This window comes from Anabrus simplex, chromosome 2 (assembly GCF_040414725.1).
Source record: "Anabrus simplex isolate iqAnaSimp1 chromosome 2, ASM4041472v1, whole genome shotgun sequence".
In the NCBI taxonomy this organism is placed as follows: domain Eukaryota; kingdom Metazoa; phylum Arthropoda; class Insecta; order Orthoptera; family Tettigoniidae; genus Anabrus; species Anabrus simplex.
The window spans coordinates 850,036,819-850,062,463 of NC_090266.1; the positions used below are offsets into that span (position 1 = coordinate 850,036,819).

Consider the following 25,645-nt stretch of genomic DNA (forward strand, 5'->3'; position numbering starts at 1 on the left):
ATTATTATTTAACACTTAGTTCTTCGTTAGATTTCTGGTTATTGATGCCAAAATATTTCATAGATTTCCACAAACGTCGCAGGTCGTACGCCAGTTTCAATCAAGTTATTTGCATACACCTAGCCTAGGAGTTCGGATTTTAGAGGTCGTTTTATTACGTAGTATTTTCTGTCTGGTGGTTCACTTCCGTTGGGTAGTGTTTGTATCGACTAAAAACATTGTCTCGTTTAGCCATTGATTTACAGATTTCGTCGTCTATCCACGGTTTAGGAGCTCTGGAGCGCTTTTCTGGCCGCACAGGATTGTGTCGATTGCAGAGTCCCGTAACTAGGCCATTAAATACCTACTAAAACCATTTTTCTTCATTATTTGCGCGATTTATCTCCATGCACGGCACAAAATTTTATATTTTGACTGACTTTTCCTTGTAGTTATATAAAGATTATAATTTCGTTAAATTGTCTACATCTGAGGTCCGTGAATGATACGTTTGTCTTTGGTTTCGCATTTTATAAGTGGTACGACAGGTATACTTTGTCATGTCCAGACAGTCCCAGGGCTGATGCTTGTCCATGTTGCAGTACTTTTCCTGAGTAGTTTATCAGTTGAAGAGGAGTGTGACTGCCATTAGTGTGGTATGTTGGTCCGAGGGGGTAAAATTGTCAAGTTACAGGCTTCAAGAGTATTACGGAATTGTCAAGTAGACGCTGCAGTACTGTCTAATAAATTCGTATTAAAGTCTCCCATTATAATAACGGGTTTATAGTCTCGCAGAAGGTTTAGTATTTCTGTCTCAAAGTCGGTCAAATACCTTTTTTCCAAAGACAAAGACAAAGACAAAGTCACCTCCGTACAGGCCATGAAGGCCCTTGGAGGAGTGGAAGGTAAAGGCTTCCACCATTGTTAACCGCGGTACATGATGGGGTAGAGTGGTTAGCTCTACGCCCGGCCGCCTTTGCCCCCAGGAATTAACCGGGTACTCATTTTGGGTGTAGGCTGATTGAACCTACCTCAGGGCCATATGCACCTCCGGAAGTAGAAATCTAATTTCTTAAATTTTACGACTTCCTGACGGGGATTCGAACCCACGTCCTTCCGGGTGAACCTGAAAGAAAACTGGCGGTGTGAATTTTTGTTTGTATGTCAAAAACTAACTAAAATGCTCTTAAATACATATATTTTAAGTTTATTCTACAAAATAAAAAAAACATCTGAAAAAAGCACCCGCACAATCGTGCGTGTCAGGACTTACTTCACTACTTACAAAAAAGAAAAATTACCTCAGTGCATGTGAATATACATATGTACATGATCAAATGTTCTATTTTACAGTGGGGAATAATTTAAAACAATTAAATATTCGTTCAAACACAAGTAAATGTTACATTTTCCACATTGAGGAGGAGTTTTGCTATTACTGCCCTTTTGGCACCAGCAGCTTGTCGTCAGACTTGAAGGAAATCTGGAGGTGTCTAAACATCAAAAACTTACTAAAATGCTCTAAAATACATGTTTTTACAGTTTATTTTACAAAATAAGAACTATCGGCTGAAAAACAGAACCCACACAATTGTGCGTGTCAGGACTTCATTCACTACTTGCAAAAAATAAAAAAATAAAAAATTCAACTCAGTAATGTGAATATGCACATGTACATTATCAAATGTTCTATTTTACAGTGTGGAACGATTTTATACAATTAAAATCTTATACATTACATTTCTCATGTAGAGTACGAGTTTTTCTTTCACAGTCCTTTTTGTAACAGCACCCAGCACTCCTGCATACAATGGCTGTAAGGAAACCTAGCCCACACATTTGTGCGTAACAACATTCAAAACCTCATGGTATTACGTACGATGTTGTAAGTTCACAATTTACGTTTGCTACACAATCTACACATTTCATTGATTATATTCTGATATTCAGTAAAGCTTCTAGATTAATATGAATGCAATAAACAAATACTTACTTTAGGCATTACTGCTTCCCGCCATATTCCTAATGAACTGTATTTTTAAACTCTTCTTCCTTCCCCCTGGTGATCAAGTATTAAATAAAAACAACTGAAGTACATGCTACGTGTCCCGCACAAACACTGCAGTCCGGTCTAGCGCCAAGAAAACATCAAATAAGCTCAGACATAAATAAAATACGAACCCGCACAATTGTGCGTACACGGTCTGAAAGGGTTACCGCCTCGGCCAGGCAGCCCCTACCTTTTTTCAAATGTCGTTTAAACTACACCCAGCAAGCATTTAGCTCTTGATGGTTACCCCACACACAAAAACTCCGGCTTGCGTTCATACTGTGAATGTGAAAGGCAAAATAAGCCGCCATCCTCTTACCTGGCGGTCATTTCGTAGAAGGACGTACCCGCCCTTGTCAAAAGCTGACCTGGAACACTTGCTCGTCAACCACGTCTGCAAAATAAGAATTGCATGGAACTCGCACGAAGAAAACAGGCTATGTATTTCATCCATGTAAAACATTAAAACTTCACCCGCTTTTTAATTGTTTTCACCCCATAATTAATTTTACGAAAACAAAAATACGTGTCCCTTTACTTTTAAAGGAGATCACAAATACCAGTTTTCACGGCTGTAACACATTGTTTTATATATATGTCTATAAGTATACTCATAAAAAGAATTCAACTTCTTTTTCAGCCGCCCCCCAAAAGAATAAGTGCGTGTAACTTAATTTTTAAAGGAGTTTCCAAGTACCAATTTTCATGTCTGTAACATCTTCAGAATTTGAGATATAAGTATCCTCATAGAAAGAATTCAACACCTTTTTCACCCCCCTCCCCCGTTAAGTTGATTTTCCCCCCAAAAGTGTGTGTTTCTTTATTTATAAAGGAGCTCGCAGTTATCAATTATCACGCCTGTAACATATTCAGTTTTTGAAACATATGAATCTTTATTAAAAAATTCAGCTCATTTTTCACCCCCACCCCCCCACCACCAATTTTGATTTCCCTACAAATACGGTTCCTTGATTTTTAATAGAGATTCCAAATACCAGTTTTCACGTCTGAAATCTTCAGTTTTGTGCCACAAGAATTTAATTTTTCACTTAATTTAACCCCCCCATTGAATTTTCCAAAAACAAAAAATGTGTGTTCCTTTATTTTTGAAGGAGCTTTAAAATACCAATTATCACAGCTATAACATCTTCAGTTTTTGAGATATATGTATCGCCATAAAAAAGAATTCAGCTCCCTTTTCAACCATCCCCCAGTTATTTATCCTAAAAATACGTGTTCCTTTATTTTATAAGGAGATTCCAAATACCAATTTTCACGTCTGCAACATCTTAAAAATTTTAAAATATAAGTATCCTCATACAAATAATTCAACTAAATTTTAAATTCTTTCACCCTCCCCGCCCCCACTTCCGTGGGTTTTCCGAAAAAAATGAATACGTGTTTCTTTTAAAGGAGATTCCAAATGCCAATTTTCACGTCTGCAACGTCTTTAGTTTTTGAAATAGACCTATCCTCATACAAAGACGTCAACTAAATTTTAAACACTCCCCCACCCCGTTTATGTGAATTTTCCGAAAACAAAAGATACATATTGCTTTAGTTTCAGAAGACACTTCAAATACCAATTTTCACATCTGTAACGTCATCCGTTTTTGAGATATCAGTATCCAAATAAAAAGAATTAAACCTCTCAGTCCTTCCCGCCACCCCCCCCCCCTCAAGTGTTTTTCTGAAAATAAAAAATCTTGTTTCTTTATTTTTAAAGATATTAAAAATGCCAATTTTCACGTCTGTAACATGTTAAGTTTTGAGATATACTGTAGATATGCTCGTTTTAAAAGATTGATCCCCTTTTTTAGTTCCCCTTCAGTGGATTTTCCGAAAACAAATTATATGTGTTTCTTTACTTTTACAGGAGATTCCAGATACCAGTTTTCATTTCTGTAACATGTTACGTTTCTGACAAGGGAACACATACATGTGTTTCACTCGGATTCGGTTGAAATTTGGTAGGAATATTCGAGGGAGGCAGTAGAATGCTAAGGTGAAAACTGCATGTCCCCAGCGCAAGTTTAAACGCCAAAATAGAACAAATAAATAGTCGTAAAATTAGAAGTGCCGCGGGAGTATCTGGGTGTGGCGGAGAGGGAGGGATGAGCGAAGCAGCGGACGGGAGCAGCGTATAGTCGGGATGCTCGCTCGAGTCGAATGAATGACCACCCATCCCCACCCTCCCGGTCATTCTTCTTTACTACACCACACTTCGCACATACCTCGTATCTTCTCGATTAGAAACGTCAAAGCAGATCAAGAGGTGCACATTGATTAGTCGTCCGATGAGACAACGTTCTTACAATGACAGGTAAAATCTGACGTTCTTATAGTCATTTTTATGAATGGTGACTGTATATTTACTTTAACCATGTATGGTAATAATTGATTTTTTACACCTAGATACAAAAAAACGCCCACTACAGAAGTCATTCAATCCGTGGGATGTAGTAGTGTGCCTTCAGAATTGTTTTGCAGAGTGTGACCAAAAAGACACCCCATTTTCTGAAGATGAAAGGAATTTGGGATTGGAATTATAGCGTTTGTAGATCAATGTATTTATATATATATTTACTTTTACGAGAAAAACAAGCGTTCACAGGAATGGCGTTCTTGTCTCCGTTTTACAGGTCTAATTGCCGACAGGGTTTTGGATACCAATATGACAGTGGAACTGGTTGGCACATTGGATATGTCAGATGATGACTTTGATTTCGAGGAAGACAATATTGAAACACCGTTATTTGACCTCGTCTCCAAAAATGTTGCTCCAAACCCTGCATCCACAACAACGGCTGAACGATGCCTAATCCCAATAACTTATAAGAAGAAGGTCGTCAAATATTGGCGAAACAAAGGTGGGAAACAGAGGAGCTTCGCATCAGTGAAACACAGGTTTTGCAAATTAAAGTTCCGGCAAGAGCTTTACAGGTGGGAGCAACAACTGGAAAACGGTGGCACAATGGGAGAAAAAAATAAATTTGTTACGAAGAAGACTTATCAAAAGTTCAAAGAAAGTAGACAACGAAAGAAAATTGTTCACGATATAAATATTAAAAGATGGGCCTTAAAGTAATCTCGTCTAGTTAACTATGACACGTTTCAAGAGTCTCATTCCTGGGTAATGAGTTTTAAAAAGAAATTCAAAATTGGATCAAGAAAAATTTGCAAATTCGTATCTAAAAAGTACCAATTTGAACAAGAAGATACTAATTGTAACGCGACACTGTTTGTTGAAGAAGTGTCGCAATTAATAGAAAGTCACGGCCCAGAGTGCGTGTTCAATACGGTACCAGTAAAAGAGCCCGACTTTACGATTTAACTTTAAAGTTAGCATGAAGTAGTCCTCAGGGCAATACTGGGTGGATACTAGCTAGGGCTTGGTACAGGAGGCAGGGTCCTATCTACAAGAAAAATTTTAATTAGATTGAATAATAGTTTTTTATGCAGGAAATGCATTTCAAAGTGCACATCACCTTACTGTTGATAGTCGCTGTCTTCAACATCGCCTTTTGTTGATCCGTGCTCCCAGTTCACCAGGCTGAACGAGGCTGGAACACGTTCTGGAAGTTGCCAATACTTCGTTGAGATAAGGCCGGAACACCCAAGTCGGTTTGATATGGGTTTGAGTCTCGAACTTTCGACGTTCTGGACGATCTCCGACGTTCTACGACGTTCTCCGACGATCTCCGACGATGTTGCGGGGTAATCACTCGTCACATAACTTATATGAGTGTCCAGAATTACACAGTCCCCCGACACTTTGGTAAACAGCACTGTTTAATTTAATATGGTTGGGATATGCCGTCGAATTCACTCTTAATCTTGTCGATAGAATTTAAAAGTTCACTAAAGATGTAGATGCGATCAGCATCGAAATTGGAAGAAAATAAAGCACAGTTCATGAATAGAAATAATGAAAATAAAATTGTTCACGCACTTGTCACAGTTCGTGGTGATTTTCCACTAAATAAATTAGCACTTTACATTGAAAGAAATGTATGACTGCTCTAGAGTTTATCAGAGACACTGCTGTCAGTCATGCAATAATATTAAACACTTTGACGAAGAAATAAGGTTGAAATGAAACGCACAGTTCGTTGTTAGGCGCACTTGACAATGAATAAAATAGGTGACTGTTCGAGAGTTTACCAAAGATACTGCTGTCAGTCACACACAAATAATTTCCACACTGTTCAGAAGAATAATACACAGTTCTATAAATAAACACAGTTTGAATTCACAGTGAAACACTTGTGTCGCAGCACACGATTATACTTTTATCATGGTAATCATTTGTAGTAATATTCATGGGAAAGTTCGAACACTTTCATAAATACGCGTGTCTATTAAAGAAATTATGCTGACTGAAATGTAGAGGGAAAAATATCACAGTTCCTAGAATATTGCAGTAGTGTCACATTTAAATTAATATTGGTTCGGAGATTAAGTTCCACACAGGCAACGTGGTAATAACTCAGTTCTACAAGAACGAAAGTAAGTTATATCGAGAAGTTTCTACAAGCGCACAGAACATAAGTTCAACTGAACTGTTGTCACTTAAGTCCAATACATGACTTGTCATAATCAGAGTTCCAACACGCACAAATTTTATAAGTTCAAATAAAGACTTTGAATAATTTGTTCTTCATCAATCGCAAAAATTACAGGTTCAACTTGACTGACAGACTCAATGTCCATTATAAAGACTTTGTTATATATTAGAGTTCACACGCGCACAATTGATAAGTTCAACACGACTGTCAGAGTTTAAGTCCCACATGACGACTTTAAATATTCGAAGATAGCCTCTGTCAGCACTTAGACGAACACGGCAGCGTGGAGAGTCAGGCTGAACACTCAGCTATGACTGTCTGATCTGGGTAAAGTGAGCTCTCCTTATATTCGGTTTGGGGGCTCCCACGTCATCATATAGCGTGATCCCTTGAGGCTGGTTATCTCACGAATCCCTCGACGGATTTACTTGAGATTCACAATTTGAGACGTTTGTTATTCTCTTCCAAATGACGTAACGCTCAAGTCGCTGCGATAATTATTAGAGAAGTTTTGAAATTTTTTTCAATCGAATGTACGCGAAGGTGTGACGTTCATATCCAGAACATACCAGGTCAGGCAGGCTACACGTGGTGCGTCAGGCGTGTAGTCTATCCTGCCCCTGCAGCAACGTCACACACACAGCTGTCCTCGGCTCGCCTGCTCGTTCCTCCGAACGTAAACAAACCAAGTTCGCTCTGAATATCTTGCGTGATGATTGAATACTATTAATTATCAAAAAATACGCATGTGCAGGTCGTAACCGGTGGAATACTGATCAGTCTGGTTTTCATGAAGAGTTCCATTCTGGCAGGACCCACAATGAACGAGGAGAAAAAGTCGTATTAGCGGAAGCACAATCTATGAATTCACTAACTCATAGCTACACAATACAGCCAATAATTTCGGCAGATGGACAACTCCTGCCGAAGTTGCTAGTGGTGTTGAAAGAAAAAATGGCAAATTTGGTCCTAATATAGAAAAAACTATTTACCGCACCAAATGTGTACACTTTGCCTTCAAAGTCTGGAAAACTGACCAAATAACTTGTACAGAAATGGTTACGGGATGTTTAGTGTGAGCTAGTACCAGAGTACAGTGTTTTAGTTCTCGATTCCTGGACCGGACAGAAAGAAGAAAATATTTTAAATGCTAAAATTGGGAGTAAGAAAATCATTAATGTTCAAACAATTCCGAAAGGAACCACTGGACTTATCCAGCCGTTAGATGTTTTGGGCTTCCGCATTTGGAAGCAATTCATACGTATTTTGTATGATTTAATTTTGTTAAACTCGTTAGACATCAAGGTACATTTAAGGAAAAACATTTTTAAAATGTCATCTTTGACGCACAACCAGTTCTCCTCTCCGCGTTTTCGTAACATGTGGCAGTACAGTTGGTACAAATGTGGCTATGTTAACAAGAAACCTTCACAATTTGTTAATCCAGTCGATTATTGTTTCAAAGAAGAGCCTTCCTATAATCAATGTAATACATGTGAAAGCGACAGCGCTGTAAGATGTGCATGGTACACACAGTATCTCTGCGTTGGACACTTTTTTGTAAACAATCACTATTGCGCTAATTACAACGAGTAACAAGAACTCGGGCGTGAATTTTTCAAACCTTATTGACATCTTTGTTCAAACATGTCCTTTGTACACTTGTTGCATGTGCTGTTTTCATATTTACGTTTTGCAAATCTAATCGGGAAGTTGAGGGGAACGCGCTAAATCTACGCTGCCTGGCTGCTGGCGCAGCTCGACACAGCCCGGCTGGCTCACGTCCGCTGCTTCGCTCCTCCCTACCTCACCGCCAAACCCCGATACTCCCGCGGCACTTCTAATTTTACGACTATTTATTTGTTCTATTTTGGCGTTTAAACTTGCGCTGGGGACATGCAGTTTTCACCTTAGCATTCTACTGCCTACCACGAATATTCCTACCAAATTTCAACCGAATCCGAGTGAAACACATGTATGTGTTCCCACGTGAGATATATCATCTGAAGAGAATTAGTTATGTCGTCAGTGTGGCATTTGTAATGTACGGTAACCAACTGTGAGTACAGATAACTCTCTGAAAATTCAATACAAACGATGTAGAATATTTCTATCAAAAGTGTAATTTTTTTTTTTTGCTATTTGCTTTACGTCGCACCGACACAGATAGGTCTTATGGCGACGATGGGACAGGAAATTCCTGGGATTGGGAATGAAGCGGCCGTGACCTTAATTAAGGTACAGCCCCAGCATTTGCCTGGTGTGAAAATGGGAAAGCACGGAAAACCATCTTCAGGGCTGCCGACAGTGGGATTCGAACCCACTACCTCCCGGATGGAAGCTCACAGCTGCGTGACTCTAACCGCACAGCGAACTCGCCCGGTAATACGATACTTTCCTCTTACATATTGTACCGTTACATGCAATGTTGTGATACTGTCAGGCAAAACAAATTTCTATCCCTTCCTCATTCTAAACCTTTACAAAGACTGACTTCTTTGCTTGATGCAGCTTCGGGTAATTTTAACGAAAATATTCATTTCTTGAGAAAAGCCGCGGAAAAGTGGATAATTTTGCAACTTGGTGAAATATATGTTAAAGAAGAAATTTCCTATATGTCGGGAAAAATAACTGGTTTTGCTGAAAACCAAGAACAGTTAAGTGAAGCAAACACTGCGCAAGTGTTCATGATAACCGGAGCTTTTTGGTCTTTAGATCATTTGAGTTCCTTGAATCCGGTGAAACAGCTCTCTGGACAGGAACTCACGGGTATGACATAACAGTCCATTGCTTTGTTGGAGGAATGTGGTTTCAAAGTCCTCCGTGTAATTTCGGACAACAATAGACCGAACCAGAATATGTTTTCGATTCTAAGTTGGGGCTCATTGCCAGAATTTAATCATCCCGTGTGCTATATGTACGATTTGGTGCATCTTTTCAAAATTATTAGAAATAACTGGCTTTATCAGAAAGACAACACCACCACCACCTTCATATTCTCACAGTTTGACGTACAGGGCAGTAATGATGAAGAGGAATCCTCTTTGAGAGCACAGTTTAGTGATCTGCGCTCTGTGTGCAGCAGGGCCTCTCAGGGTGCATGCGTCCAGTGCATGCACAGTGCACGGAGCTCTTGCGCCTCGGTTTGCACGCGTGATATTTTGGGCGTGCGAGAGGCCCTGGTGTACAGAGAAGGATCAAACTGCATTCTGCAAAAGGCCTTTAAACTAATTTGCTACACGTTTATACCCCACCAACTTGGAAGAAAGGCAGAAAGTTACGTTGGTCGTAAACGTTTTCCGTGAAAGTACACCCGCAGCACTTGTTGCTAAAGCGTTTAATTCGAGTGCATCCTTCATTACAGTTGTTTTGAAATGGTGGGTAAGAGTAAGATAAATTGTGTTTGTAGACGACGAAAAATTCGTGTTCCTAGAGAGATTTGTTTCATGGGTCAATACCTGGCTGCAACTACGACAACAATATCATGGTGGCAGTCTGAGCAATGACACAGGATAACCATTGATCCATACAACGAAGACACTAATCGCATTAATAAGATGCACCTCTTAGTGGAATATGTCCTGCCAGGGAAACTTCAAACCGATAGACTTGAAAAACGCTTCCGTGTATACCGTCAAATGAGCGGTGGAGACTACTCCATAAGTGTCAGGGAAATAATGGACTCGGAAAGAAAAATCAGAGCAAAAAGTGTTTTAGGAATCGGATCTGATGGTTACGACCAAATTGCTCTCAATGTGAACAATTCAAAAGTGTGTGATGAAGAAATTAAAACCGAAGGCGAACTCGATTGCATTTTTGGTGACAACATACCATCGATACATCAGGGATATATGGTAAACAGTGACGTTGACATTTCTGCTCTGATGTTTGTGTGAGGCTGCGCAAGTTTTAAGATAGCAGCCAAAATATAATGCAAAATCTGCATAGATCTCATAATTGATCTGCATAGATCTCATAATTGATGAAAATAGGGAGGATACTTACTTTGAAGTAGCCTCCGTGGCTCAGGTGGCAGCGCACCGGCCTCTCATCGCCGGGTTCCGTGGTTCAAACCCCGGTCACTCCATGTGAGATTTGTGCTGGACAAAGCGGAGCCGGGATAGGTTTTCTCCGGGTACTCCGGTTTTCCCTGTCATCTTTCATTCCAGCAACTCTCTCCTCTATCATTTCATTTCATCTGCTATTCATTAGTAATTGCCCCAGAGGAGTGCGACAGTCTTCGGCAGCCGGCACAATTCCTATCCTCGCCGCTAGATGGAGGTTTCATTCATTCCTTCCTGACCCGGTCGGATGACTTGAAAAATGTTGTGGAATTTCATTTGCACTTACATTGAAGAGATAAATAGGGGACGTTTGACTGTGCCACCAAGTACACTAATCAGCACAGGAAAATATGCATTTCGCTCGATGCAAGTTATGGTATCAGGCAAATATGGAATGAAGTTTTTAAAGCAGTGTAAAAGACATAATTCAATTTTACGTTCTTTAATCAAACTTGTTGTGATCGAAAATGTGGACCTGAGACAAATGTTGGAGGGTAAATGTGTGTGCGGTACCACGATTATAAAATAATGACTGTTATTATTGTTTATATACTATGTAAAATTATCCTGTCTAATAACAAGAAAGCAGGATGTGATTAAGTTTCTGTAAAAAGGGCTCCGAAAAGGAAAAGAAAATTGACACGTTAAAGTGATTAATACATAGAAAATGACAAAAATTAATATTCTCTACAAACTGATGGAATAAAAGTTATTGTTTTGGTGTTCGTATGTGTATTGAGTCATCTTCTAAAACTGACTTGCTTTCGATTAGTGCTTTCCCTCCATTGTAACCAAGAACACTAAAAAGGAGAGTTTGGAGCAGAGTTATCTTCAAGCAGGCATTTTCAATATCGATAAAAGTTTAATACTCTACAGTTTGTACTGTAAGACATTAAAAACAGAAAGTCTAATAATTCGCTCTCATCATCACTAACATCATTCTCCAGCTCCAGATTTGTGGATTTCTTCCAGTCAGTATGTCAGGAAGTATGTGAAGAGAATCTTGTTGTCGGTGACGCCTAACTGTTTGAGAATGTCATTAATCCGCTTGAAAGCTTCAGGAAGCGTTGCAAATTCCTTTCCTCCGTACAACTGTGTGCTGTCAAGTCTCATTCATAGTGGTTGGACAAAACCAGTGAGCAGTACAATTGTTGTTTGTTTGTTAAATTGCACAAGTATGATATTCTCACTTAAAATGTATTTCCAACTAATTGTTTTCTGTAGAAGAAACAAAACCGTCCAGTTGCAATGCAATCAAACATTACTTTTCAGCATGCCTTTTTTCACCGCTCTGGGCTGGCGTTTTTCGTTGCAGAAGCTTGTATCACAGTCCTTTGCTTTAATCGCCCGTAGTGACACCGGGAATCGTCTCTGTCCGCCGGCCAGCTAGGACCTCTGACGTCACTCGCCGGTAGGAGAGTGGGGTTAGTGCTCCCTTCACACTCAGCAGTTTTCGGGAGAAGATTGTGGAAACTGATCGTTTAGAATGAAAAGTATATTACGTCAAGCTTACAAATGAGTGCGCTATTCAGCTTGTTAATATTTCAGGCGTTCGACTAAGACACTTGTTCAGAGTGCAAAATGAAAAGATCCAGGGAAGAAAAATTAGACAACGTTTCACAAAGTTCTGCAGTTCAAAGGGCTGTAATGCTCACAGTTGGACTGTGATTGCAATGCTTGTTCTTGTCAATTTTTGACCTGTGAGTGGCTTTAGTTTGTTCAAAAGTACAGTTTTATGTGTTACAATTGTGTGTACAGTCTAGCATATTATAATTAGGTGCCTTATGATTTTCTGGTCATGATTACATTATACTAGCATGAATTATTTAATAAAAAGTTCTTAATGTTCACCGAGTTTATTACTGGAAAAACAGTAAAGTCTTGTCCTGATATGGCACGAACACTGAGAAAATGAAGTAACACACAGTTCAAGGATGTACTGTCTTAAAAGAAATGAGTCCTAGAACAATTAAAGTTGTCGTAAATGATGGTTTCTATTTATCACACACGATAATTTGAGGTATCGTCGTAGTTCGCTATTACGCGAAATTAACAAAGTCCACAATGCCATGTACTATTCTGTAAATATCGAATACTTGAATTCTCACTCCAATAATTTTACTAGTATTATATTCCGGAAATGTCTAGTATTTTATCGTCGTCGCGGCACGTTAGAATAAGTACGGTGCGACGTTCTTTACAAGTTCTACGACGTTCGATTATGGCCATAACTACGTACTCGCGAACGCGACGGAACATACTTTTTTCACTGACGAGATTGCACTGACAGACTGTACTCGCCACGAGGGTCAGACTGCTCTCTCTCCCTCTGCTTCTCTCTGCTTGCTGGCCTTGACATAGTGGCCTATATATCCCCGCCAGGTGGGCGGCGCTATGAATCATGTGACGAAGAGTGCTCATTCTTTCCAAATTTTAAATTGTTATATTTCAAAAACTACTGGACAGATTGACTTGAAATTTGCAGGGTTTTACTTTTATAATGTCAGCTACAATTTAGCTCGGTCCTGTTTTAATCGGTCCAGGCGTTAAAAAGTTCATGAAAAAACTTCGAGAAACGTCTATAGGGGAGGCAAGTTACAAGAGGCAGTGACGTCACCTGACCTTGCCTGGCTTGCTCGTGAAGTCTGGTAGGTACTAGAATGTTCTTTCATTCAGCTGTTCACATATCGGAATGGAATTTTATGCTGGAAATAATGTTTTTAATTTATATGTGCCAGGATCTAGGCCTTCCTGGTAAAATTAGTAACCCCCTGTGGGTGGGGGACGCAGAAGAAGAATACACCACGGTATCCGATGCCTGTCGTAAGAGGCGACTAAAAGGGGCGACCAAGGGATGATTGTCTTGCAACCATGAAACTACTTGTGATTAGTACCATCACGCGGAGAACATCTTGGGTCGCTTTTACTTGCGCGTAGTACCACTATATTAGGTACCAAATAGGTTTGTGATTAGTAGCACACAGGAGCAGCATGCGGTCGGCTTTTGCAGTACCTGTGATTAGTACCACCATATGAGCGGGACCATGGGATGATAGCTACCATGGTTCTGCCTTGCCTATGATTAGTACCCACTATATGAAGAACACCACGGGATAGGGGAAGGATCCTGTGGTTAGTACTCTTTTGTGCTGAACACCATAGGGTTGCGTTGCCTGTAAATGGCGCCGCAATGTGAGAAAAACCATAGGTCTGTAGTATACGTCGAATTTCATAACCTGTGAGTAGTACCATAATGTGTGGAATACCGCGAGTCTCTGCTACTTTTGATTAGTACCGCAGCATTACAAATACCATGGTTCTACATTCCTAGCGATAAGTACCGTTATGAGGGGCCGATAACTTGGATTTTGGACCCCCTTTAGACTGCAAGCATCATCGTTTCAATGTCATGCTATAGCAGCAGTCCCTTGGTCAGTATTCTTATTGTTTTACGTCAGAATCTCTGAATGTAAGAAATTGCGGGTCGCATCCACTGATTGTTTTAAATTCATCTCCATCCATTCATTCTTCGTCCTCACGTTTTGAATTCTGGTCAGTGGAGAATTTTGGACTTTTAATTTGTCATTCCATTTCGTCTCATTTCGTACCATTAGGGGCCGATGACCTCAATGTTAGGCCCCTTTAAACAGCAAGCATCAACATCATCATCATCAATATATTAGTAATAATATGCCAAGCTTTGCAGAAGTAAAGGAATAAGGATAGAACACACAGTCGCATACAATCCTGAAAACCGGGCGAGTTGGCCGTGCGCGTAGAGGCGCGTGGCTGTGAGCTTGCATCCGGGAGATAGTAGGTTCGAATCCCACTATCGGCAGCCCTGAAAATGGTTTTCCGTGGTTTCCCATGTTCACACCAGGCAAATGCTGTGGCTGTACCTTAATTAAGGCCACGGCCGCTTCCTTCCAACTCCTAAGCCTTTCCTATCCCATCGTCGCCATAAGACCTATCTGTGTCGGCGCGACGTAAAGCTTCTAGCAAAAAAAAAACAATCCTGAAATGAATGCAGTGGCAGAAAGTTTGAATAGCACCTTAGTAGAAACGGCTAGAACTTTGTTGATTGAATCTGATATATGCACAGAAATGTGGGGAGTGGGGGGGAGCAATGTTGAACTTTTCTAACAAATAGAAACCCAACTGTTTCTTGCAAAAAACTCCTAGTTCACTATGGGGAGGTAGAAAACCCAATTTATGTAATATTAGAGTTTTTGGTAGTATTGTTTTTAAGCCTGTGTCTAAACAGTTAAGGAAAAACTAGACCGAAAAAGTGAAAAGCTGAATACGGTAGGCTGTGCTCCAGTTGCAAGGTGGAGGTTATGGGATGTTGAAAACAGGAAGGTAATTCTAGGTCGCAATCAGTAGCGTAGTCAGGATCGGCTGATAGTGGAGAATTTATAGTTACAAAATGATGGTAGAACGCAATGATGGTGCATGCATGACTTGTCATTTTAAGGACACTGATATAAATGAATTACAGATCTGTTGGTTCTACAATTATGTCTCTGCATGTTTATTTACTTTATTGTCAGTTTCTGTTTATTTTCTTTTTGTAAACATTCCATGGCAAGTGAGGGGGGGGGTCTAACCCCCCAGTAAACCCCCTTGGCTATACCCCTGGTTTCAAAGTGATTTTTGATGAACATACATTAGGGAATAAGAGTGTAGTATCTGTAACAGCCTAATCAAAAGATATTGCATCTCAAGAGGTGCAGATCAATCGGTTGAAGACAGAAATAAGAATGAAGATAAAGGCAAAGCTAGAAGAGAGTTAAAGAATCAAGCAGGTAGTTTAAATCAAACCGAAGAGGATAAAATAGTTAGGAAAAAAACCAGGACGGCATGATGGTTGTCAAAGATATGGACAAGGTGATTGAAGAAGCAGAATAAGACATGTTATTTGCATTATTTGTTCATTTAGAGGTTGATGTTACTTCAGTGTATAGTGATGTTAAGTTTTGTACGGACAGACTGCAATGGGAAAGAACTATTGAGTGGAAGAACTAAAATCGCTTAAAGAAAATGATACGTGGGTAGTAGTGAAGAAACCAGATGCCAGAATATTGATACCAAGTGGGTATTTACTAAGAAAGAAGTATGTGGGTCAATGGTATGCTAGAAAAAATTAGTTTCTCGGGGATTTTTACAGAGTTATTTAGATGACGATACTTATTCACCTGTAGCAAAATTAGAAACATTACAAATATTGTTATCAGTTGCAGTTCAAAATGATTTTGTAATTCATCAAATGGACGTAAAAGGTGCTTTTTTATGGGGAAACTAAAGAAAATGTATGTTTGAAACCACCACCAGGTGTAGAAGTTAAGTCTGATTCGGTACTGAAATTGAAAATGTGGATTTGTATTTAAGGTGTTTAATTACACTATAATTAGAACTACATAAATCACCAAAATACTGGTATGAGGAATTTAAGAAAAAATGGAAGAGTACGGGTTTGTATAGGTCAGAAAATAATTTTTGTCTGTACATTAAGGACAAGTATGTTCTAGTTTATGTGGATAATTTGCTAATTTTCTGTAATGATTTGACAGAAATTGATAAATTGAAGAACTTCTTGAGCTTGAATTTTAGAATGAAGGATTTGGGATCCAACAAATTATAACACCTAGGTATATGCATTGAAAGTGTTGATAATTATGTCTACATTGATCAAACTATTTGAAATGTCTTTAGAAGATTTAATATGTCTGAGTGTTGATCGGTAAGAACTCCTATGGACAATAATTTTTTAAAAAGTTCAGATTTTGTAATTACTCCTGGCAGAGAGAAATTACGTAGATTTTTTATTACGCTTCTAATGTACACGACCAATGGTTCAAGACCCAACTTAGCTTTAGCTTTTGCCATGTCCTATCTGAATAGATTTCAAGACAAGCCATCTCATGCTCTATGATTACCTTTAAAGAGAATACTTAGGTAAGGTATGTAAAGGGAAGTTTGAATGTAAAATTGAAGGGTTTTAGATTAGAAAACTATGTTTTTTTAACTGGGTATGCAGATTCAGACTTTGCTAGAGATATTGATAGAAAGTCAGCTTTTGGATTTGTATTTAAGGTGTTTAATTACACTATAATTAGGAAGTCAAAGAAGCAAACTGTTGTGGCTTTAAGTACTGCTGAGGTAGAACTGATTTCTTTGTGTCAAGCTCCTGAAACTGCCATGTCCTTGAAAAAGTTTTGTTAGTGTTAAATAATAACACAGGGTGTATAACTATTTTTGAAGATAATCGGAGTACAATAAAGATTGTTAATACTCTGTCCCCGGTGAATAAGCTGGTAAGTCATAAAATGAAATTAGGCCTATCTGGTTAAACACATAATCAGATATCTCAAAATGTAGGTATGTGCTTATACACAATCTCCGTATGCGACAAGGAGAAAGGCCAGTACTTACCTCTTTATGCATGAATATGGAGGATGTATAGTGGAATTTATTGGTGTAGGTATCCCATTTTTGCTAACGTGACTTATCAGCTTATTCATCAGGGTCAGAGCCTGATCAGAAACGTATGGCGCATTTAGACATTAAGTATAACTTTGTGAAACATCAGGTGTATATAGAGTATATTGAAAAGAAAAGGCAAACAACTGTCGTAACTATGTAACATTGTTAACTCACCTCCGCCACATTTGTCATTTTCCGCTGCTTTCTTCCTGGCGTTTGACATCTGCATACTGCTGCAGTTATGGGACTACGGTTAGCCTGCGTTGAATCTGGATGACTCTACACTCTTCATATATGTTCTTGGCGTTTCTAGTGCCGTGTGTCATGACTTCCCTCGTACCTCCCCTCTCCAGCTGGCTCTCTTTGCCTGATACTACGAGGCGTCCTTCGGCTGTTGGGGAGAGGGCGACATCTTTGTGTTACGCTGATGTAAATTTTCACACCAGTATGGGACTTATTCTTCGACCATGAGGTATTGTGAACTTCGCATGACTCTGATACTGAGTGGTTGTACTCGGTTATGTATCCATAAGGGAGCAGCTGGATGTCTAATTCCTTTGCTTGGAACGCTGTTCGAATTTGTGTGAAAATGAACTTTCTGTATATCAATATTCCCGAAAACTGCTGGCACTTAAAAATTTGTTTACATTCTTGTACTGCTTATACTCTTATCTTGAACTGGTTTACGTTTATTCTGTTGGGCTAAATGCATCATCTGTGTTACATCCAGTGTTTTCTAGAACTTATTTGAAATATCCCACTATTTTCTAGTCTGGTGAATTCTTACGGTATGGCTGGCTTCGTAATTTGAAATTTAAGATGCTGATTTTTAATACATTCTCACTTTCTGTTGTTTTCCCTGTCTTCCCTAATGTTTCTTATTTCATGCTGCACAGTTGGTTGGGAGACATCTGTTCTGTTTAATGAATGTAATTTAAAATGTCATTCGGATTAAATCCAAATTGTCACTATCGCCAATCTTTGTAATATATCCTTCGTAACTTGTTGTGAAAAGTGTTCTAATCTTTCTATATTTCGGTGCTGTACTAATCCTATATTGTGCCTTGTGTTTCAACACATCTATTTTGTTCATCCGAAGTTGCCAATTCTTGTTCAACTCCTAGTGTCCTTGTATTTTCCTGTCTGCTTGTGCATTGCTGTTTATATCTTCACCCTTTGTACCATCGGCGGTATACCTCTCGTTGTCCAGCACTTGAATATATCACTTCCACGATCCCTTTTCACCTTCCGTAATAATAATAAAATTACCAACCCGCCAAGTTGGAAGCGGAGCTAAAAAACCTAACACTTCAACTAAACCAGTCAATTATATAATGCTTGAAATTTGTATGGAAGATGATGTTTTGGTAAAATATTCAGATATTTCTTATGTCAATGTAATATAAGTCTAACAATGAGTGGGGGAATACTGAGGTTCAATTTTGACTCATATTGTACGATTCCCTGAATTACATGATTTATGCTTTGGTGTTTTATAATGTCCATGGACGTACCTGTTCTGACGTATGTGATCTGTGCGTGTTCCAGTCCCTTCTAGATGTATGTATACCAGTGTAATGAAGTTGTATGTCAGTAGTACCTGTACAAGTATGTCTTTCGTATGGAATAAACGATGTGGTTAGAACTTTGACTATGATTTATTTTTTATTTCTAAAATTGGCTTTATGTCGCACCGACACAGATAGGTCTTACGGTGACGATGGGGTAGGGAAGGGCTAGGAGTGGGAAGGAAGCGGCCGTGGCCTTAATTAAAGTACAGCCCCGGCATTTGCCTAGTATGAAAATGGGAAACCACGGAAAACCATCTTCAGGGCTGCCGACAGTGGGGTTCAATTCCACTATCTCCCGAATGCAAGCTCACAGCTGTGCCCCTCTATCCGCACGGCCAACTCGCTCGGTCTTTGAGTGGTATGAATTGGTTGTTTCCTCCTCACGTAGCTTGATAATACAGCAATAGCCTCCAAAACTTTCACAACAGCCTATAAAATTGCCAAGAAAAATTTTCATGATTTTGAATCTGAAATTGTTCCCCAAAGTGAATGGGCTGAATTCTTCATTCGACCAATGCTCGTATCGACATACTTAAGCATATTGGAGCTGAAATGAAGAAAAATCGAACGAAAAAAATAGTTTCATGCAATTCCAATATTTCTTTGCTGATTGATAAGAGCACTACTATTAGCCAGATATCTTCTTTAATAATATATGTAAGGACATTGCTTCCTGATATGGGCAAACATACAAATCTATTTACTGATATTATTGAGTTGAAAAATGTCTGCCCAAGGTATTTTACAGTGACCGATTAATGTTTTGAATGGACTGGGCATCTCTCATGAATTTGTGAATAAAAATCTTATTTCGATAGTATGTGATGGAGCTGCTGTGATGTTAGGGAAGTCGTAATGACTTTAAGGAGCAGTATCCTTATGTCTTGTTTTGGCACTGCACAAACCATAGACTTGAACTCTCTGTATGAGATGTAGTTACGAAGGACTTCCCATCACAGATTAATAATTTTTAGTAGTGATGGGCAGTCTGAGACAGACTAGCGCAGGTACTGTTTCTCGCGAGAAATTTGGAGAGATCTCGAGCGTTCTCGAAGCATTGTTTGGCGTGCAGCGTGTCGTAGGCCTGCAGGTAGACGGAGCTGATTGTTGTTTGTGCCGAGTATACGAAGAGCCAACCACGGGCCTTCTCCATTCCGTAAGTATGTATCTTTGTTTTAATTGCTTTTCGTCGCACCAACAGATACGTCTTATGGCGACGATGGGTTAGGAAAGGCCCAGGAGTGGGAAGGAAGCGGCCGTGGCCTTAATTAATGTACAGTCCCAGCATTTACCTGGCCTGAAAATCGGAAACCACGGAAAACCATCTTCAGGGCTGCCGACAGTGGGGTTCGAACCCACTATCTCCCGGATGCAAGCTCACAGCTGCGCGCCGCAAACCGCACGGCCAACTCGTCCGGTAAAAGTTTGTATCAACAAGTAACTAGGGTGTTCATTTCTTTCATTTCTACCGAGGTTTATTTTGACGCAGTATATTATAATTTATTATAAGGAATGCGCCTTGCTGCAAATGCAACCACCATTACGCATGTTTGCAGCGTGTAATCTAAAATGCTTGGGGTTGCTCCAATTCTTTCGACAGGTAGGTGTACATCATTATCAGACCCCACGTTTAAGATCATATTACCACTGCTTGTGTTTACCGTATGGAGTATTTGCTTCGTAATGAGGTACTTCGGTATATAACGGTGCAATGTGTAATTGTGTCTAATTGTATGCGTCAACTTTAAGTCTACCGGTATGTCTAAAACGCAACGTAAGTCGTAGATGTAGGTGATTTTGAAGAGCATAGCCCGCTGTATTGTTTATCCAAAAGAAGTAGAATACGTCAGCAACTGAAATACTTCGAGGATGATCCGGCACTTAAAAACACATATCACTGAAAGGGAATTGTCACAGACACCTCGGGTCCGGCCTGCATCACAAGAAGCTATCTTGTCAACAACTGGGAGGTATCCAGGTAGATGTACATCTTACCAACAGTTATTCACAAATTATGCAGGATTATCCAGGTAAGCTGTCCACATCAAATAACTCGTGAACCATTTAAGATACTGACATTGTGTTTTCACTTTCGATGGTATTAAGAGGCTCATAGTTGAACATGTAGCACTTTTCTAGGTGTTTGACAAAATTTATCGGCACACACGTTTCAGTATGAAAAACGCTGATGATATACTATGAAGCTTACGCACGTAGTTACTGGGACATCGCACAGATCGCAGCACTGGAGAATCGGTCTCGACAGCATTGCACATCGCTACCCTCTCTAAAGAACTGGAACAAACTCGGGCATTTTAGATTACACGTTCCACTTATGCGTAATGGTGATTGCATATGCAGCAAGACGCATCTTTCCCCTTCTCACGTTGGAATATGCACGCCTCTAGTACCCAGGTAGGTGTATACAAATTATATAGGGTTATTCAGCTAAGATGTCCACCTCAAATAAGTTTTGAAAAGTTTAAGATACTGACATTTTGTTTTCACTTTCATTAATGGTATTAAGATGTTCATAGCTGAACATGCAGTACTTTTCCAGGCTTTTGAAAAATTTATCGGGATACACGTTTTCATATGAGACCGTCATTTCACGCAGTAACTGCTTATAGACTATCAAGTTTACGCTCGCAATTATTGGAATGTCGCACAGATCACAGCACGGGATAATAAGTCTTGATTCTCGCGATAATCTAGAGATCTGTGACGTCAGTCTCGAGAGTCTCGAGCGAGTGTGTTTCCCATCTGTAATTTTAAGTCATTTGTTGACAAAATTTGTACTGTATTTCACCAGTTACCTAAAAATGCCAGAGAACTGAGAAATATTTTGACTGTATGGACCAGCAACTGTCCCACATTGGAAGAATTTTAAATACTCGTTAGGTAGTTTGAAGTTACAGAAGTGTTTCTGCAATTTGGAAAAACTATGGATTTCTCATGGCACATTTTGAAAGAGAAAAAGAGGATGAGAATAGTGATAGGAGTGAAAGAGTTACGTATGATGGTCTCTTAAAAAAAATTATGAACATAGATTTTATTCTTGACCTTAGTTTTATGTGTGATGCTCTTCAAGAGTTGTCAGAACTCAGCACAAGTACAAGCACGCATTATGATTAGTTATGAAGCTCATAAAGTAATATCCAGGCAGATTATTCTGTTTGAAGGTAGGGAATTTAATAGTGGGTCTTGTTATCATGAAGCTCAAAGTGTGGAAATGTTCTATGACAGTTTAAGACAACGTATGGAAAATAGTCAGTTAACAAAAGGAGACGCACAAATACCAAAATGGACAAAAGTACTGTATCCTGAGTGCTGGCCAGATAATTTTTATAGGAATGTCACTTTTGGTGAAGTTGAATTACAAAATTTATGTAGACCATTAAGGTTTCAAGGCAGGCAAGTTCTAAGAGGTTATCATGAATTACTCGTTCAGAAGAAAATGCCTGCATCACTAATACCACTTGTAAACGCCATCATCGCATGTGGGTGGGGGTCGCATATGAAGAAAACACCCACGGTATCCCCTGCCTGCCGTAAGAGACGACTAAAAGGTGCGACCAAGGGATGATGACATTAGAACCATGTAGAATCTTGGGATTATTTTTTATTAGTACCATTACGTGCGGAACACTATGGGTCGACGTTACTTGCGACTAGTACCACCTTGAGAGGGTCTACGTTATATAGGAACAGTACCATTCTGTGCGGAACATTATGGGTTTGAGTGTTGCTTGTGAAAGAGGTCGTCATGTGTATTCCACTGGTCCGTTCCATTGTGTTCAGTATCGTCTGCGTTACCTATGAGTAGTACCACTTTATGTGAAACACCATGGGTTTGCATTTCCTGCAGTTAGTACTACTATGTGGGAAATACCACGGGGAATAGTGGCGCCCGTGATTAGTACCACTATTGGAGGAAAACCATTGGCGAGCGTTAGCAGAGAGTAGTATTCTTATGTGAGGAACACCATGGGATTGTGTTGCCTGTGGGCGTTACCATAATGTGTGATGCACCTTGGGTCTACATTGCCTATGATTAGTACCAATATGTGAGCGACCCCATGGGTATACGTGGCGTGTGATTAGTTCCACCAAGTGAGGAACATCACGGGAGTATCGGCGCCCGTGATTAGTACACCTAGGTGAGGAGTACGATGGGTCTGCGGTTGCTTGTGAGTGGTGCCCTTACGTACGAAACGCCATGGGTTTGTGCTACCTGCAAGTGGTGCCATTGTGTATGACATACCATGGGTTTACATTCATTACCTGTGATTAGTACCACTGTAGGAGGAACACCATGGTTCTGTTTTACTAGTGATTAGTACCATTGTAAGGGGCCAGTGACCTAGATTTTAGACCCCTTTAGATAATAAACACCATCTCAGTAATTAAGACATTGTGAATTGGATCCACTGATTGTTTTTGTTTCACGATCATTTTCACATCACCATTAGATTTAAATTCTAGTCAGTGGATATATTTCGAAGTTTTAATTTTCATGTTGTTACACCTCGCACCATTAGGGGCCGATGACCTAGCTGTTAGGCCCCTTTAAACAACAAATATCATCATCATAAATTCAATAAACAGCATTCCCCTCTCTACCTCTGAGCATAAACATAGTTTCTCCCACATGCACTTAGCATTGACACCAAGAAGGGCTTCACGACACCTGTTTATCAAGCTGGTAGGTTCTCCTGTATGAGATTTTACGACCTCTACCATGTGTCAACTCATGGCACCTGAAAGGAAGACATCTTGCGAGTGACACAAAGAGCAAGGAATTTTCACTTGAAGATGGCAGCACCAGCATCATGGGTCCATTATGAAAGTTAATGTATTGGAAAAGGTATTAATGTCGTGTCTTCATTTTTACTAACATTTTAGCTACCTATGTTGAAGTATGAATGTTAATGTAAACATTAGGTTAAGTTGTGCCTTGTCTTATTGGGTTAGACATTATCATACACTGTGTGTTTTAAATTCAGTTTTAACTAATTTACTGCAACTGGCTACCTGGTAGTATTATATGATTATATGATACAATAGAAACTGTAGCCTGGGACTCAAGTATCCTATGTATGGGATGAGTCAAGAGTACCGATTAACGTTTCTCCAGGAAAAAGAGAACTGCTTAAAACTATTCAGGAGTCCTGGGTCTAGGTATGGTTATTATGAAGCATGCCGTTTTTAAATACGGCTGCTCCAGCGCATCGGTCATCATTTGGCACATGTGCGCTCAGTACGTACACCTGTAGGCTAGCCAAAACATGTCATTATAGAAGCATTAGTCCGTATTTACGTTTGTTTGTGCGTATAGAAAATTTCTCTAACAATTAACGGTCCTACCGAGTGTGAAGTACGCACTGTGATTCGTTTTCTAAATGCAAAAGATGTGAAGGCCATTGAAATTAATTGGCTGATTAGTAAGTGTTTGGAGAACACACTATGAGTAAAGACATGGTAAGAAAATCGGTTAGAGTATTTAAAGAAGGCCACACTAATGACCATGATGGGAAGCATAGTGGGACACTGTCTGTTATTACTGAAAACTTGGTGCAGAAAGTTGATGCAAAGGTTTAAGAAAACAGACGCTTTATGATTTCATCATTATATTGTAACGGTTATACAGTCCGCCATGCCAACTCGCTATACGCCGGGGGCGTCACCCATCGTCTCACCCCCGTTACGCTCGAGCGCGCCAATCCCGAGCAACACTTGGTGCTAGGCCGGCCCTCTTGCCTCCGTCCGCGGCCTCACAGCAGAGGACGACGGAAATTGCTCCACGATTAATCCGGTGTGTTCCATCTCGCGATGTTCCTGGATCCATCTAGCATCCGGTCTGTTCTGGAAGGCCCAGAACAGGTATATAAGGAGAGGAGTAACTTGGAGTGACAGTCAGAGTGAGAATTGGTGAGTGAGAGTCAGCGAGAGTTAGTTAGTTAGTTAGTTAGTTAGTGAGTGAGCGTGAGCGTGATTGAGTTCGCTGGTGTGAGTGAGCGAAGAGCGCAGTCAGTTCGAGTATCTGTCTGTTAGTTCCTGTCCCCCAGACGTCGCGTGTGTGTGTGTGTGTGTGTGTGTGTGTGTGTGTGTGTGTGTGTGTGTGTGTGTGTGTGTGTGTGTGTGTGTGTGTGTGTGTGTCCCTTGTGGCTGGTTGCTGGAGAAGAACCTTGGGTGTTGTGGAGCGGCGAAGAAGGGAACACTGGGTGGCGACGTGTGTAGACCGCGAACGGGGTTCGGCGGATTGAGTGAATAGCGGATACTATCCCGACCTGCGAGGCTGACGTGTAGGCTGTGGACCGTGACAGCGCTAACGAGTGTGACTGAGTGGCTGAGAGAGTGTACTGTACATAATCGAGGACTCTCTGTCTGTGTGTGTGTGTGTCATTGTAGATGGAACTTAGGAGAAACTAAGAAGAGAGAGCGCGCGCGAACCGTAAGTGTGTAAGTGTACTTGTGTAACTTATAAGCTCGGCTATCGTCTGTGTGTGTAAATCTGTAATTGTAGTGCTTAGTTAATAAATCTTAGAAATAGGACGCTACCAGGTTCTGTACTCATTTATTTACTTATTTACCCCGCCAACACGTCACAATATTAAGAGTTGCCTCAAATTTCAAGGAGTGTACTTTATGAAATTGCGACAGGACAGTTTGATCATCAGAACTTGTGCTCATGCTGGGTACTGGGGTTGCTGACGGAGCTGTACAAAACCAAGCGTGTAGTCAGTGCTTTGACTTTCCTTAAGAGGCACATTAATGAAGGTGATGCGTTCCTAAGCGGTTGACACCAGCGATGAAACGTGGGTGGCTTATGTTGCTCAAAACAGGAATCCATGCAATGGAGACTCTCAACGTCATCCAAGAAAGTGATGTGCCAGCAAGCAATTTCAGCTCGCAAAATCATGTACACTG

At 40.1% G+C, this 25,645-nt stretch overlaps 1 protein-coding gene across 1 annotated transcript in view; it reads right to left on the bottom strand.

Annotated features, from left to right (window-relative positions):
• LOC136863714 (uncharacterized) overlaps positions 1-25,645 on the bottom strand; it is a 252,551-nt gene that overhangs the window by 73,113 nt on the left and 153,793 nt on the right. The window contains exon 9 of the mRNA XM_068226054.1: positions 2,349-2,423. Coding sequence (XP_068082155.1) covers positions 2,349-2,423 — 75 coding nt within the window. The remainder of the gene's footprint in view (positions 1-2,348; positions 2,424-25,645) is intronic.